The sequence below is a fragment of the Apis laboriosa genome, unplaced genomic scaffold (genome assembly GCF_014066325.1).
Source record: "Apis laboriosa isolate Shangri-la unplaced genomic scaffold, ASM1406632v1 scaffold1321_cov151, whole genome shotgun sequence".
Taxonomy (NCBI): domain Eukaryota; kingdom Metazoa; phylum Arthropoda; class Insecta; order Hymenoptera; family Apidae; genus Apis; species Apis laboriosa.
Window position 1 is genome coordinate 2,143,524 of NW_025221248.1, and position 17,890 is coordinate 2,161,413.

Consider the following 17,890-nt stretch of genomic DNA (forward strand, 5'->3'; position numbering starts at 1 on the left):
AACCTCGTCTCGTTATTGGCACGAATTATACACTCGAGGATTGTGCGCTCTCTCGACGATTGTGCTCTCATGCAGCTCGATCGAGCGAGAGATCGGTTACCGGTATCAGCCACTAATTCTCCTCGTCCCGACGATCCTCTTTAGAATCCGGCTGTGGAAAATTCTCTCGCGTCTCTCCGGGACATCCTCACCCCCCTCTCCTCTTCGCGGGATACACGCAACGTGTCCAGAATAGGAGGGTGTATTCATTTCATTATACGATCTCACGATCGATGGAACGCTCTCTCTCATCTATGACCGAGTTGTGGAAACTGTTCACGATTGTTTTCGACGGAACACTGTGAAAAAGTTGAACCGCTACGCTGGTGGGACTGTAACGGCAGTGTGATGTGAACTGTTACGCGTGAACGATGAATGGTTGGAAGAAATAGGTGCCGATCGTGAATTCCGTGGAAAAGGGAGAAAAACTATTCTGATGTTGTTATGCGCGGGGAACGTTGGTGGGCAGATTTTTAAATGAAACGCCACCATAGAGTGGAACGTAAATGGAGGGAAGTCTCTCTACGTTCGGTGGGCCAAGTTGGGGGGCGGACAGCACGAGCCCTCAGCCACCGGAAACGAGAACCAGGGTACCAGTGCAAACCCCCGCAAGTCCGGAAAATACACTCTTGGACGATCGTAGGCTACAAGTCAATTCTATACGAGGTACTCGTTGGCTATGATAAATTTTCTTTTTTTTTTTTTTTCGTACGATCGATATTCCTGTAATACATCCGATGGGATCTTGTGCATCATTTTTCTCTTATCGTTGACGAATACGATTTTATTTGTAATGTCGGTGGAAGAATAAGAATATCTCGTTAAATCAAGTTTGTTATACCAATAATTTTATCTGAACCTGATATTATTTATAATATTTGGAATTGATCTTAGTCTCGAAATAAGGCAAATCAAAGTTAACATTGAAATCTGGATTTAGCTTTTATTAATTCTTTTTTTTTAAATTATTATATGAAATACTTCCTGAAAATAATTCTCTTGCTTGGAACGATTATATCTGAGAAAAATTATCGTACATATTATCCTCCCTCTTATCCGTGTGCTATTGCTCGTACCAATGGAGGAAATAGAATTTTAACGCGAATCTTCGGTCACGTTTTTCCCCGTCGAGACAAGGATACCTTTTTAGAGAGACGATTTCTAAGATTCGATGGGAGGGAACATCCGGGATAAGCAATTGCAATTTATAGAAACACTTGTGGATGAATGGTGTCTTTCTGCCTGCTGATGTTCCGCGGCGCGAAGTGGCTACGTATTTCTTTCGAGTCTTCTGATTTTCCAGAAGTGAAAAACTACGGTCACGCTTTTATCGCTCGTGTTATCGTTGCCATATTATAAACCGATACGAAATCTCCTCGGCCGTAAGACACGTACGTAGCTTATTAGATGCGTTTGGACATAGTTTGGACCCCGCGGTTGCATGGAATCCGCCGTCTAGTATTGTCCTCCAATCAGAAAGGTTATCCATAAATATACTAGAGAACGACCAATGGTGTGATGAACTTCGACGAGCCAGGAATAAAGTGGCAGCATATAAAACGGAGGACGGATTCGGTCTTCCTCTTTGATTACACGCTATCGAGAAACGAAACACGAAAGAGAAAATAAATTGATCTTCGAAACTGATAGAACTTTGGGCTGCATTTTGAATTTTCGAGGATGAATTGGACACGGAAATAGCAATCACGAATCTGGAAACTACGTAAATTGTAGATATTGAAACAATTTCAACGCTTATCCTGATAATTTGTTAAGAATTGCAATTTTATGTAATTTTTTTAATATTAACTCTTTATCTTCTAGACGTCTTCTAATAGACGTCTTTGAGACGCCATTTTTAATATACAATAAAGATACCATACAAATTTTGAAAGCTATTTAAATTCTTCTTTTTTTCTTCTTCGATGATTCTGAATATTTTCATCTCTTCACTCAATTTTATTTTAACTCGATTTGTACACGAACTCTTGATATCAATATCTTTCGATTGAATTGTAAGACAAGAGAGTCAACTACAAGAAGAAATCGAAATACCAAGAATCTTTTAATCTAAACAAAAAAAAAAAAAAAAAANAAAAAAAAAAAAAAAAAAGAACCATATCTTACAAAACTTAGAATCGATTCATCAAGCAAGAGAAACGAAAGTGAACGGGTTTGCGTTCATGCGCAAGAGTCGATTCTCAATTACCAGAGTGATCACGAATTTAACGATTTTTTCCCCGTTTGCTTTCAGCCCAGATCGAAATAATCCCGTGCAAGGTGTGTGGCGACAAGAGCAGCGGTGTTCATTATGGCGTGATCACCTGCGAGGGCTGCAAAGGCTTCTTCAGGCGGTCCCAGTCGTCGGTCGTCAACTATCAATGTCCGCGGAACAAGAATTGCGTGGTCGACCGTGTAAACAGAAACCGGTGCCAGTACTGTCGGTTGCAAAAGTGCCTACGCCTCGGCATGTCTAGAGATGGTGAGTGCTGCATATCGTTGATCCGAGCCTCCGTTTTCTCCAACAACTTCAAGGTTGTCAGAGAGAACTTGCAATAATCCTTTAACGAGAAAAACGTAACGATCGTCGCTTGGGAAACGATGCCAATCCGATGAGCAATTTACATGGATGGATATCGTTCGATTCGATCAATGTTTATTCTGAAATTGATATTGTTGAACATTAGATTAAATGTGATATTCTTTGTCATCGTGGAGAAAAATTTGATTTAAATTTTCTTTTCTTATTTTTTTCTAATATCGCTGAATAAATATATATATTGATTTTTATAATTTGAAACATGAATATTTACAAACATAGAAAATAGATAGCGAAATAAATTTCCCTTTATTTTTCATTTTCTTTCAATTAAAAATATAATTCGCACGAATATATTAGAGTCTAACCAACTTTATCGTTTCTTTGTTAAAAGTTTATGGAAAATCGAGGGCGCTCGATCGTGTATCATTCCTTTGTACGTTGTTGATTCAGAATTTTCGCGTTCTAATGCAATTTTAGATAGTCACGAGGGATCGTTCGATTTTTATTATCTTACAGCTTACAGGGGGAATGGAGGGGAGGAAGAAATTGACAAACAAAAGTGAACTATATACGATAATGCTTATGGACGAGTGTCGCGCTAGGAGAAACGATGCAACAAATCATGAGAAGCGTCGATATGAAAAAGAAATTTCTTTGTTTCAACCGTTATCGCTCAGTTTAAATTACACGACAAAAACGTAAAACGTATACTTACCACCGTACGTGTATACATACGTATTAAACTCTCTCTGTTCCACCGAATGCGACAAGATTGATGAATTACGAAATAGAAATTTATATCACGATCCGTATCCCTATACACTATTTTTCGTATCTATATCTCATTCGGTGTCACGATTCATATTCATATGAAATATACAGTTAACGTGTGCTGCTTGTTTGCACAGCTTATATACCGTAATACATCGATTTGTACTTTCAACACGGGGACAAGCGTTCCATAAAAATTATCAATATGTTTGCGTACGAACTCGTATGCCAACATGTACAGGGTGTCTAAAATGAAAAAAAAAAAAAAGATATTTCGTCGAGGGAGGAGGGAGGGGAAGCGAGCGAAAAAAACAAGTTGAATCGTTTCGATAACGCAAATTGGCCATGCATTGTATTATTCCCGAATCCATTGTTCCCTATGAAACGACGTTAAAGTGAAATTTCAACAAAAGCCAATTCACATGAAACACAAGTGTCACAATGGCCGGATAGAATATATGTATATATATATATATATATTTTGGGAAACATTTTCAGAGATGGAACGTTTTTCCAATTTCACTCGTTCCGATCGATACGAAATTTCGCAAATTTACGCGTTCCACGCATTACCATGACGACACCGCTCGTAAACATTCAATTCGTCGCGTTGAAATGACAGAGATAGGGGAAGAGGGGAAAGGGGAGAGAAAGAGACTCGTCAAATCAGATACACAGGGATAGCAGCGGCCACGCGTGCCGCTCGGGGTGTACGACCCTTTATCGGAGGCTGTCCAGCCCTCCTCTCGACCCGACTCCCCCCCTCTGCGTCTCAACACCCCCGCACGCCTTCCTCTTTCTCGCTCTTTCGCTCTCCTCTCGATGCAGCTAGGCCTCTTGCCGAGTTGCTTGCACCTTATCGGACCTAGAGTGTACACGAGATGTCTTGGACACGTTTAACGACGACGTTCATGGGGTTTAACGTTTGTGTTTCGATAATGTGGAAGCAGGTTGCTTGTAAATCCGAAAACCGTCTCGTCTCGAAGATTTTATATCGATGACGATTTCAAGAATGAAAGAAGGGAATGAATTCTGAATTCTTGGAGGAGGATATATTATTATTATTATTATTTTTTTTTTTTTTGGAAATTTCTTCGATATCGAATTATGAAGGTTAATTACAATACACGTGATTATCGTTTTAAAGAGAAATTTTCGAAAAGGATTCGAATTTGTATAGTGTTTTAAAGTACTATTTTACTGAGTGTTGAAGTGTTCCATAGAGGTTGTTTCGACAGTTTCGTTTTTTGCGAGTAAAGTTTTTTAATGAACACTCGCTGAATTTTCAGGTTTCTGCCTGTCAGATAAAAAGCCACGTTCGATAAGTAGCAGCCGAAAAGCAGGACATTGCGGTTGTGTCTGAATGAAATCGCGCCAGTTGCTTTTGATACGAAAGAATGAACTTTGCCGTTCATTTCATATTTTTTTTTTTATTTAGTTTTCTACACATCATTTGCCATTTCTTAGAACCAGCGATAAAATTATAAAGATTTTTTAAGGTTCTTCAAAAAGTAGTACACAAGTAGGCAAGTGTACATTTTTTTTTTTTCAGAAAAAAAATAAATTAGTCTCGTCGAAGGGTGGAAAATATCCTACAAGTTGGTTTTTCGATTCCCTCGAACCTTGTTTGCAAATGCTCGATAAGGATTCAATCGGTCTTCCTCTCGTTCATACCTCGCTTATCGGATAACATCCTCCTCTAATCGGCAGATTAAAATAACATTTATCGATCGATCGATCTGAAATCTGCGCTTTAACCGTTAATCAGCCGTTCACCTTCGTCGAGTTGAATTCACGAGTTCATTTATATTTAATATTTCCCCGTTTTTAAAAGAAATTCCAATAAATCGTGTTACGATCACTCTTCGGTTTCGAAAGATCTCAGGATTTCTTATTAGCTCTCCTAAAAAAAAGAACCTTTCAACCTCGGAAGCATCATTTGCCTCGTAATAAGGAAATAAAGAAGGAAAGATGAAGAAGAGGAAAAAAAGTAACGGGAAAGAAGGATGCATTTATACGTATAGATTCTTCCTAGATTCTTCTCCAACAGGCCCTTGCTTTACGCACTGGATCAAACGGAGGTCGGGTCACGAGCAATATTTCCTACCTAGAACCGGACAAAACAACTTCCAAGAGATTCCCTTCCACGGAATTCTCCCGATACCAAATACGTAAGGACAGTCATCTATCCAACCGTAACTCATTCGACCATAAATTAATTACTCATCCTCGATACTTCTCCTCCCCCTTTCAAACCGGGCATTCTCACGCATCAACTCCCCCCAAACCTCTCTCCACCCTCCTCCCCCTCCATCGCTCCCCGCTGTCAAAACCGAAACGTCGAACACCTCACCGGCCGGAACGCTCCGCCGCGAGGTCATTGACGTCCCCATTCGTCGAATCTCCCAGCGCCAGAGGTGTGTCGGCCGCGCACCTCGTGGCCCACGACCACTCTTCCACTCGTCTGAAAACGCGGCGTCGAAAACTCGCCGGTATCGCGTACGAGAGAGCGCGAGATGCCCACCCTGGCTTCGATCTGCGAACGAGAGCAAAATCCCCGAGAGCCTCGATAATCGCGTCGCCTCTCTATACACGAGAGAGTATTTTGCGCCGGTTGATAAGGAGCCGCCAGTCCTCTCTCCACGCTCGCCTCGTACACACGCTCGTGTGCATCGTGTGCTACCGGTAGCGCGCGCGCGCGCGCGCGCATACTCTTCCTGTTGTCATCTCTCTCTCCCTCCCTCCCTCTCTCCCTCTCGAGCGCGCAGCCACGCTCCTTCGCCTGCCTCGTTTCGTCCTCGTCTCGTCGCCACGAGCCCCTGTCCGCCCTCTCTGTCCCTCGTTTGCCGCGTTCGGTCGATCACCCTCCGCTTCTACCTCTTCGTCGTCCGGCCGCTTCTCTCTCTCTCTTTCTTTCTCTCTTCCTCGCGCGCGATCCCGATAGCGGTTTCAGCTGGCAGCTGACGGTCGCGAGAGACGCTCGCCTGTCTCTCTCTTTCTCTTTCTCCCCCTTTTCATCAGTTTCTCGTTCACAAACCGTTGTCGGATCTCTTCCTCGCGCTGCCTCCCCTCTCTTCTTCTCCCTCATACATCACGGTGGCATGAAGTCGTGTGCGTGAAGTCACGCGTGTGTCGCCGAGCAAACGGACCGAGATCCGAGATTCGTTGCGTTGAGAGAGGCGAGTTTCAAGGAAGGGCGGAAACTGAGCTGCCCTCTGTGGCGCCAGGATTCGGTTTTTGGAGCGTGAATGCGGGAGAGGGAGGGGGAGGAATGTTGAGTTGGGATTTGATTAATTGCGATGCGGATTTTGGGGGATTGGAGGGGGGGTTTGGATCCAGTCATATCGATGTCTTTCTTTTTTTTTTTTTAATTCGTCGAGAGGCGGATGAACTGGTGAAGTAAGAAATTTTTTTTCTTTTTGATTTTGAAATAATGGTTACCCATTGATTCGTTTCGATGATGAAGAATTGGAAAGATTTTACGCTTATATATTATATCATGTCGATCTGTTTTCAAAATGAAAATATTATTTGCCAAAGATTGTTTATTCGTAGAAGTGTATCCGAATCTGTTTTCTTATGAATTCGAACAAAGTCTGTGCGCCCGTTTTCGAATAGGATTCTCACAATTGGATCTATTTTTAACACTTTGAAATCCTGCACTGCAAAGGGCAACGAAAGCACTCAACCGAGTAAATGGAGATCGTTAAAACGAATCACACTGTTCTTTTAAAGCGTCGTATCTCGTCAATTACAATCTTTTTAAACTTCTTAAACTTTATCCTCTAATCTGTTGCTCGAAGATCCGACGTCGGATCAAAATGAATCCAAAAGTAATCCAAAGAGGGACTCTCGCGATTGATTAAACGAATAAGAATGAAAAAAAAAAAAAATCAATTCTAAATTCCTTTCGATTGAATCAAAATCCCAATCAAATTTGATCCCAGAGAGGAGAAAATAACTGCAAACGTTCCCCTTCCTTCCTTCATTTTCATCCAGCTCGCCGTTTCGCTCGCGCGGATTCGAATTTCCCCCCCGGAAGCGGAGGATCGATTTTCGAATCGGCAATCGGAAGCCGCGGCAACAATGGCTCGTTTGAAAATAGGCGCGTCTCGTCTCGTCTGAACTCGCGAATGAACTTGAAGAGAAACTGGAGAACACGGAAGAAAAAGGAATACGAAGAAGACGATTCAGGTTCTAGCGGTTGTTGAACGCTTCGCGTGACGTAGCCGTATCGCGCGCGCGCGCGCGCTCACGACTGTTGGCCGGTGTTGGTGCCGCGCGGTGACGTCACTGGGATGGGTGGGTGCATCCGAGCCGGCCGATAACGACGAAGAAGTAACGACGACGAGATGCAAAGAACTTCCGCGTTCCACGAATCAGAACAGTTTCTTTGGTGCAGTTCTCTCGTTCGCTTTATAAACGGGAGCAATATGCACGGCCACGATCGATCCTCGATCTTCATTAAAGTTACACTCTTCCGAAGTTTGATCGGATCGATCGCCATCCAATTAACCCGTATCCAACGATCAATTCAAACCGTATGCCTGCATGCAAAATGATCGAAGTGGAATGGATGGGAGAAACGTTCAAAATCGACGATCCCAGTTGATTTAGTGCGTGCTCAGCTTTTGTATGGCGTTGGTGGAGAGAGGGATTGTTGATCGGCGATAATGAGATAAATTAATAATCGCTGTTAAAGGGGATAAATAGAGAAGAAAATTCAGATCTTTCTTCGCCTGTTCATCCCAATTTTTTGTTATCGTTGAAGAGATGTACAGTGATCTTTTACGAGTAAATATGTACGTGGGCTCTAAACAAAGATTTTCTTTTCGCATTTCGATTTAATCAAATTATTATCTATATAACTTTTTAGTATGTTATAAGAGATTTGAGTAGACATTTTGGAAAAGTTAAAGGGTGTATCATCCGATTCTTCTTTCCAGCCGTTAAATTTGGGCGCATGTCGAAGAAGCAGCGGGAGAAGGTCGAGGACGAAGTTAGGTTCCACAAGGCACAAATGAGAGCGGCCTCCGAGACTGCGCCCGACAGCAGTGTGTTTGAACATCAGACCCCAAGCAGTTCGGATCAGCATCATCCTTTCAATGGCGGGTGAGTGAGATTCTGAGAAACGTCATCGACAAAGGACAAATTTATCTTAATTAAAGTCATTTTTTTCTTTAACATTTATTCCTTGAATATTGTAATATACTTTTCGAGTACTTTGTACTCTTTTTTTTTTTTCATAAATATATTAATAAGATATTCTAAACGAGTGGTCCAAGTAAAAGTGTTATTCCATCAATAATTATCAATTAAACTCGGTTGGACGGGAAGTTTTTATCCTCATCTCGATTTGTGGGCGCAGGTATACGTATGGCGGTAGTGAATACGCTTCCCCTGGCCCCGGCACGGGTGGGTCGGGTTATTACAATCATCAAGCGATGACGAACTACGAGCTTAGCGCCGACTACGTCGACAGCACGACGACCTACGATCCACGACCGACGCAGACGCAGGTCGCGGACACTGTCGCCCCTGATACGCCCTCCGCTGTCACAGCGGCTGGGGTACTTCCCAGCGTGGTCACCACCGGTGAGTATTTTAATTTACCTTCCCTCCTTCCCTCTTTCTCTCTCTCTCTCTCTCTCTCTTTCCGAGAAGAACGAGAAAGAAATATTTGGATCGCTTTAAAACTTTTTTCAAAAAGGAGAAATTCTTGATTTCGTTTATATGTGTAAATAATCGATCATCATCAGGTTAATTTGGAAAATTAAAGACGTACGTTTTTTGAATTTCTGCTCATTTTCAATCTATTCGTTTTCCTTCCGCTTGAATCTTCCAATGAAAAGAAATCTAACGTAATTATATATATTTTATTTCACAACATCTTTTTAGAAGAATAATAATTTATGGAATATGAGTAATTTGAGATTTGATCTTTAAAATCGAATCCATCACTGATGAAAATTCTTTTCAATATATCGTCGATTTCTGTATTCTTAGATATAAAAGATAAGAGATCCATAAAGATTCTGCAATGAAACTGATATTTCAACGGTTAATACGGTCTACAAATTTCATTGGCGATGCACATTTTCAATTTTGATCGAACGTGAATCTGGCCGACTGGCAGACGTAGCTGAAGCCGAGCCAACCCGTTAGTTTATAGTTCCATTGAAGTTTATTGTTAACGAAAGAGTGGTAACAAGATGTCAATCGATGAACAAGCAGCGCCAAGTAGTACTGGTCCCTTTTAGTAGCACGCGGCTGATACAATTACTGTGTTTATCACTACTTCCAGTTGACTGAACGAGACGCATTCGGTGAATAATATTGATATCGTGTAACTTCAAGTAACGATCATAAAGATAGAATTGAGTTTGTAGAAAAGCGTGATCACGAAAGTGCATTACTACTTTAAAAAACATTTTAAAAAGTCACGACTCTCGTAAATGCATGCGATCCTTCCGTTAATTAATTTTCGTATAATAAGAGATTCCTCTTTTTAACAAAATCGTACACATATTATATGTTATATATTCAGAGCTGAGAAGAAGATTAAAAAGACGACAAAGAGAAAAAGCGCATTCTCTCGTTCCATTTAAATATTTTCAAAATTTTCACTCACGTAATAGTAAAATAAATATTTAATTCCTTTTAGCCTCGAATAATATATACTTTCGCCTCTACACTGTTCTAATTATAACAATTGCCGTATTTAATTTATTAACGTATAAAAAAAAAAAAACAATTCTTAAATTCTAAATTTACCTGTGTAAAAAAAAAACGGGATCGATCGATGTGCAACCACATTTCATTCTCGAGAAAAGGCCTCCCCGATCCATTACCCGTAAATATCCTGCAGCAAATCCCTACGTATGATCCTCTGCGAGCCGGTTCCATTCCATCGAAAAAACTCGAGGATCTCGCTCGTATCCGAGCAGCGTGATTTGTCGCTTAAGGGGGGGAAAAAACGGAAGATAACGAAAGGAAAAGAAAAGAAAAGAAAAGAAAGGAAGAAAGAAAGATGAAAAATAACACGTAGAGACGAAAAGAGAGAGAAAAGAAAAAAAAAAGGAACAAAAGAAAAATACGCGTATAGCAACGTGGCAAAGGGGGTACATAGACCGAGGTGAACCTTTGACTTTTCGCGTACCAGGGAAGTCGCTGTCTGCCTCGACGACCGGAAGCAGCACGGGGGGTGGTGGTGGTGGTGGTGGTGGTGGCGGTGGTGGAGGTGGTGGTGGTGGTAGTAGCGGCGGCGGAGGCGGTGGTGGCGGTGGTGGCGGTGGTAATGGTGGTGGATCCGGTGGTGGTGGCTCGGGTGGTGGAGGGAGCGGTTCTGGCACCGGGGGCGGTGCGGCCGCCGGTGGCGGCGGTGGTGCCGGTTCCCTGAGCGGGGGTGGAATCGTTGCTGTTAAGCAAGAGACCACCGTCGAACTGGCCAGCTTGGGCCACGGCTCGTACACGATGGTCGACTCGACGACCTTTCTGAGCGGTCAGCAACAGAGGGTCAGCAATCCATCCGAGGACGACGAAGTGCCGAGTCTGCCCAGTATGTCCCATGCGAGATGTGAGGTTACGTTTGTGTCCCTTTGCATGGGCATGTGTCGTGCTTTTTTTCTTTCGTTTCTCTTTTTTCTTTTCCTTTTTCTTTTTTTCTTTTCTTTTATTTTCTTTTTTTTTTCTCTTTCTGTTACGGTTTGAGATATTCTGACTTTTTTTTTTCTCGGCTCGGTGAATTAAACCGATCGGTGTTTTTTATTTTGTATATTGTATTTTTTTCTTTTTCTTATTCTTCTTCTTCTTCTTCTTCTTCTTCTTCTTCTTTTTCGTCGTCGATGGGAGAGTACGTTTTTTCTGTGTTTCTGAACGGGAGAGAGGTGAATTTGAGAGAAATTTGGTCGAGATAAAGTTATTTGTGATATCCATACTCGTGAAGAAGTTTTCTGGTATATTAGGTTAGAATGCATCGTTTTATTGGAAGTTTAAACATACTATAATTAAACCTATAAATTATAACGAAACTCCGTCGAGGTAAATAGCAGGATGCATTTGATCGGTGTTCCCATAATTAAGGAAACGAGGATAAAGGATGGCCGGTTGATCCGAGAGGAGATTGAATGAAAGGGTTTGAATTTCTCGGTGGCGATTCGCGTCAAAGCGCTGGAATTGTTTAAAGTTCCCGGTCTTGAGAGCCAAAGTGAAATGGGTCTGGTAAACTGTGGCGATAATGTAGTTTGAAAGTGCGGTAATTATAGAGATCTACAACCGACCAGATCCTAAGTTTCGACCGCCCGGATTGGCTCTCGTGATCTTAACCTGGAAAACGTGCTCTCTCATTTCGAATCATTGTATTCTAACTTAAGTAAAAGTATAGTATTGCATAAATCATTAAAAAAAAAAAAAAGAAGACTAATCAAAGTAGAATTTTTTTCTTCTTTTAATCGACTGTCGCTTAATATATTATACATATGTATATTCGATTATTCATGTTATACGTGTTCTTAAAAAATTGACAATTTTTCTATGTGTTTTATATATAAATAAATATATATCTTGTTCAACGTAATAGTCTTTTTGATACGTAGAATATGATTGTTGGATATTCATTTCGATTATGCTCGATGAAAACGTGTACTTTTTAAAGAGCGAGATTTCAACCCGCCTCTCCGATGAATTTTCGTAGATCCGGCACAGATCAGCGAGCTGCTCTCAAAAACGATAGCGGATGCACACGCAAGAACGTGTCTGCTGTCGACGGAACAGATCCAGGAATCTTTCCGGAAGCCGCACGACCTCTCCAGATTGATCTACTACAAGAACATGGCGCACGAGCAGCTCTGGCTCGAGTGTGCCCAAAAACTAACCACCGTTATCCAGCAGATCATCGAGTTCGCCAAGATGGTTCCTGGATTCATGAAGCTCTCGCAGGACGACCAGATTGTTCTATTAAAGGCTGGTAAGTGTGATCTGAATTTAGTTATCTTCTTTGGAAGACTGAGACGTCTGATTCCACTTTTTAATATTTTTTTATCAAAAATTACCTAGTTTTATAAATCAAATTTGTTTATTTGTTTTGTTATCGTTATTATTAACAATTAGATTTTATGATATTAATTTAAGAGAAATCAATTATTCTCAACAGAAAAGGAAAATGGTTTTATATACAGGGAAACGAAGAGAAATTTGGTAAATGGAAATTGTGCAAATGTAAATCGCGCATACGTTATTAAAAAATATTGTCAAAGCAAAATATTATTATTCGAGCTAAATAAATATTCGCGTAGTCGTGCGTCTTATCTTGGGAGGAAGAAAAATTGCAACAAGCGGGCAGATAAAAGTCTAATTCCACGCGCGTAATCATTGAGCACTGTTAACAAGAATTTCAATTTTTTTTACGACCGTTTGCCATATAAATTCAATACAAACGATCTTTCGTTGCTTTGTCGAGGAAACACGAGCGGATCAATTTTAGAAAATAAAATTGCCAAACTATTTTTCTATTTATTACGATAGATACGGATCACTGTACGCTAATACTCGATGCTTTCAGGTTCCTTCGAGTTGGCTGTGCTACGTATGAGCAGGTACCTCGATCTCCAGCAGAACTGTGTCCTCTATGGTGACACTATGTTGCCTCAGGACGCGTTTTACACGACAGATACGGCGGAAATGAAGCTTGTCTCTTGCGTGTTTGAGTTGGCCAGGAGTATTGCCGAATTGAAGCTTACGGAAACAGAGCTGGCTCTTTACAGTGCAGCGGTTCTCCTTAGCCCCGGTTAGTTAAGCTTTCAAAAGTCTTCTAATTATCTCTTAAAAAAAAAAAAAAAAAAAAAAAACGTTTTCTTTTCAATCGTAGTAACACTTTGAAAATATCACCACTCGTCGTTTAATCAAAAGGTCTATCATGGTAGTATCTTTTTTTTTACAGTGATCGATCGGAATACATCACGGGATTCTTTTCATTTATAAAAAAAAACAAAAAAGAAAAAAAAATGGAGAACAAATAGTAGCGTCTCGTTAAGCTGAATAAATGCAATTATACGATCTTTGATGCTTTCGTGCTCTTTAAAGTCAAAAGAATTTATTCATTTCAAAGTCGAGTATCTTCAACGATAATCGATTCGATAACTGCAAAGAGGATGATATTAAAATCATCGCGATTAATTAATCGCAGTGTTCAACCAAAGAAAATCTAAAATTTCAAGTTTCAAAATAATCATCGAGGAAAGAAATGCATAGAAAAAAGTAAAACTCCATTGATCGATCAGAAAATGATTATCCCTATGTTTAAATTACTCGACACTACTGTATATATAAATACCACGATATCAAGTTCCCGGCATTCTTCTCTTTGTCCCTGATTCACTCTCTAAAATTATCCAGGAACACGGTCCCCTAATTATCCCCAGCCTGCTTAATTCGTCCCATTTCGTCACAACTCTCCTCCACAAAATTAATCGTCGCTTATAAATACTCGTTCGACGGAAGCATCTCGTTTCCCCCTTCTATCCCTCCTCTTCACGACCAACAACAACTCGACAAAAGAAACGAAGACGAAATATAAGACGGAGACGTAGTAAACAATTTCTGTGATTTTAAACTTTGCATAGCTCGAGAAACAATCATTCCAGATCACTGACGATAGAACAAAGAATACAAACGATTTAATTTTGGAAAATCGTTTAAATTTTGGAAAATCAAATTAATAAATTGTATTTAAAATTGATCAACACATTGTCAACCGGTTATAATTAATAAAATTATGCTTGAGACTTTTTTTTAAACGAGTTCGAGTCGCATTTGATTCAAGATGATTAATTAATTTTATTATATTTATTTATTCAATTTCATTCATCTTCTTGGAAGAACAAAGATCGTTACTTTTAAATATTCAAATTTAGCTTAAACTTCTATATTATCGTGTTATCAGTGTTCAACTCCTGACAAATTTTACAAAAATCGTTTAATAAAAAACGAAATTCGCCGTATGATATTTTTTTACAACAAATTACGGCTGACAATGTGGCAACAATTGGATCCTGATCGAACATCAGGATACACATGTTTTCTGATTCTTTAATCCGGATGTGGTAGAAGAAATAAACAATTTCCAAAAATAACATTTTCAGATCGGCCGGGGTTGAAAGGGCTCGCGGAAATCACGAGACTGTCCCAGGCGGTGATCAGGGCGCTCAGGTCGGAGCTGGATCGTAACCACGTGTCGCCCATAAAGGGCGACGTGACGGTGTGCGACGCGATCCTCGCCAAGATACCACAGCTCCGCGAGATCTCCCTGTTGCACATGGACGCCCTGGCGAAGTTCAAACGGTCCCAGCCGCACCTCGAGTTCCCGGCCCTTCACAAAGAGCTTTTCAGCGTCGACAGCTGAACGATCGACGCGGCGCAGGGCGTCCCGACGCTGACGAACAAAGCGGTACGCGAGTAGCGCCGGGCCTTGCTCTGTCAAGGTGAGTTCCACCGTCCGGAAAATAAGGAAAAACAAAAAATGAAAGAACGGGGAGAGAAAGAGCGAGAGCGAGAGAGAGAGAGAGAGAGACAGAGAGAGAGAGAGAGGAAGAGAGAGAGAGAGAGAAATTAAAATTTGGAGAGAAAGAGATGGCGATGCGTTATTCGACGAACGATGGTCGCGCGTCGTTGCTACCTAGGAAGTCGCTACGATTAGTCGCTGGAAAACACGTGCTTTTTGGGGCCGATTGACGAGCGAGAGGCGTCGAAGGGTTCGGAGAACGTGGTGCGAGTAGCCTGTTTTTTCTTTCACGTTTCGTGTTTCTCGAAGAGATCGTTGAGGATATATTTTATTTTTCTTGTTTCTTTTCCCTTCTTTCTTTCTGATTACTTTTTATATAGAAAAAAATCGTACTGTTGAAAATTATAATCCTTGGAATTATAATCCTGTCATCCATTCGAAATTGCGTTAAAACACAGTCTTCGAGGATAAGAAGAAGATTATTCGAGAAAAGAAGGAACTAAATGAAAGCTTTCGTGGATATAACGTTTAATTTATGAAATTTTCTTTTTTTTTTATTTAATCGTCAAGATATAGTCAAAATCTGTGCTCAATGAATGCAAAGAGAATTATTACGTCCTCTTCGAAGAGAAGTGAGGAATATTCTGTGCATCGATCTTTCTTCAAGCCCTTCGATTCCACCCCATAATTAAGATCCTCGAATCGAGTCTTACGAAACAACAAATCGATCGAATCGCGATTCGAAGACGAAGGTATGGTTGTTGTGGTTGTTACTCTCACGCAGTGTATTGTACATAAATTCTCCTTTCGGTCTCGTCCGATTTCGGTATATCGATTGTAAAACTGTACATGAACGATAGAGCAGCAGGGCCATTTCATAACCGAGATAGTATAATATCTTTAATCTTATCTGTAAAGAGACCTGCGCAACCCGATTTCACGATTGCCCAAACAACCGACTTCGTTTGGAGCTCGTTATGCTTCGGATCTTGAATTATACATACACTCAAGCGGACCGGCTTTGAAAAATCGATATTTCGAGCGGGGAAACAAGTAACTGATATTGTTGTTAACTTGCGATATTGTTGTAAATTTCTTCGTTTTGTTTTCTTCCTCCCCCCCCCTCCCCTTTGATTCTTTGTTATATATATATATATATATATAATGATAAAATATATATAATAAATATATATATATAAAGAGAGAAGAAAAAGAAAGAACCCGTAACTTGTATTCCTTTTTTTCGATCAGAAATTATTACTGCGTCCTAATGCCGTTACTATTACTATTATATAATAATTACAACTATTATTATTATTATTATTATTATTATTATTATTATTATTATTATTATTATTATTATTATTATTATTATTGCGATTATTAATATCTTTTTTATTTTATCATTTTTCTCTCCCCCTCCCTCGTTTCTCTTTTTAAAAATCTTCGCTTTCTTTTCTTTCTTTCTTTCTTACAAATCGTGCACAATACCTTCGTAGGATAATTCATGTTAAGATCTTCCTTCTTTCGTTCTTTTTTTCATCTCATTTTCTTTTTTTTTTTTTTTTTATTTCTTCCGCAAAGATCTTGGTGTTTCTGAAAGAAAACTAGAAAATTCACGAAAGGGAACGAATGAATAGAAAGTATAAATAAAATAGAGTCTACTGGGTTTTTCTACTTTCGATCACGTGTTATGGGTTCTTCTCGAAATAACAACATCGATGTTAACTAATTTATTCTCAAAAACGTACGATACTTTTTTTCCTTTTTAAGTTTCTTTTTTTTTGTCCTCCCCATAATTGTTATTATATTAAATCGATACATTATTGTGTAAAGAAAAAGAAATTTTGAATTATACACACGTTTAAACGAAGGACAACTTTTGTAAGAAATAATAAAGTATTATAAGCGATTTATTCGTTACGTGATGTGCTTTTTCTAACCTGTGAAAATCTGTAATTAGTAAATATAAGGATGTTCTTGTTATTCGCTATTCGAGGGTAATTTAATTATCCTTCATTTCACGAGGAAAGTTACCCCGGATGTTGAATTAAATTTTTAAGAATATAAAGACAATTGGAAGTTACGATACATCACTTTTTAAAGTATCGTAGTTACTTAACTTACATTTAAAAAAAAAAAGAAATCAAAAACCTATTGTTTCAATTATTGCGAGACAAAATTTGATAACTTCCAATTTATTCAAAAATTAATTCAACATTTTAATAACTTTTCTTATTCAGGCTCATTCCAAAATCAATTTCGAATTCTGATGCATGTATGTAATTGTAAACTAAATCTTTGCGCTTGTACATATTGTATAAATTAATTCGAAATTATCTATCGTGTGTTTAATTTGTTTTATCAAAATGTTACGAGAAGGGTTTCTGAAAACCTGGTAGGCTTTATCATTATTGATACGATACGCGTTAAGTAGATCACAGAAGAAGTTTCAGATATATTTTTTTTTTCAACTTTTGTGCGAAAGTTACTTGTTTCTTCTGATCTACAGCGATCCTTCCTAGGGAGCGTTGAGACATGATGGCGTGCAAAAAACGAACTTAGGATCGTAGGAGGAACAGCGTGAAAGAAAAGCGAGGCAATCAGAACGATGATAGATGATAGCCAGACACGAATTTTGGCAATAATTTTTACAGATAAAAATAAATTATTCACCGAGAAAAATCGATTTTATATATTTGATAGTCAAATTTAATGTAAGCCTTGTGATTTAAAAAATTTAAGAAAGAAAATTGGATCGTTTCTTCGTCCAAAGTGAATTAAATTATGATGAATAAATGTTAATGATGAATAAAAATTAAAACGCATCGATGATATATCTTCGAGGAAAAAATTCGATTGTTAAATTATACCTTTGTCCAAAAGAAATATTTCTTTTTCTCAAATAATGAACAATGAAACGATATTTCATAGTTTTATTACAATTGATTCGATTTGGGCAAAGAATATTAACCATTTAATAAGTATTAAGGAAAGATTTGTTTCGCTCGGTCTGATCATATCGAGACACATCTACTTGC

The 17,890-nt window shown here is 39.4% G+C and overlaps 1 protein-coding gene across 2 annotated transcripts in view; it reads left to right on the forward strand.

Moving 5' to 3' along the window:
* LOC122720809 (probable nuclear hormone receptor HR3) overlaps positions 1 to 17,890 on the forward strand; it is a 105,313-nt gene that overhangs the window by 81,857 nt on the left and 5,566 nt on the right. For both annotated transcript variants that reach the window (XM_043947800.1, XM_043947801.1), the window contains 6 exons: positions 2,294 to 2,521; positions 8,299 to 8,464; positions 8,721 to 8,947; positions 12,045 to 12,317; positions 12,912 to 13,136; positions 14,491 to 14,829. In XM_043947800.1, coding sequence (XP_043803735.1) covers positions 2,294 to 2,521; positions 8,299 to 8,464; positions 8,721 to 8,947; positions 12,045 to 12,317; positions 12,912 to 13,136; positions 14,491 to 14,750 — 1,379 coding nt within the window. In that variant the 3' untranslated portion in view covers positions 14,751 to 14,829. The remainder of the gene's footprint in view (positions 1 to 2,293; positions 2,522 to 8,298; positions 8,465 to 8,720; positions 8,948 to 12,044; positions 12,318 to 12,911; positions 13,137 to 14,490; positions 14,830 to 17,890) is intronic.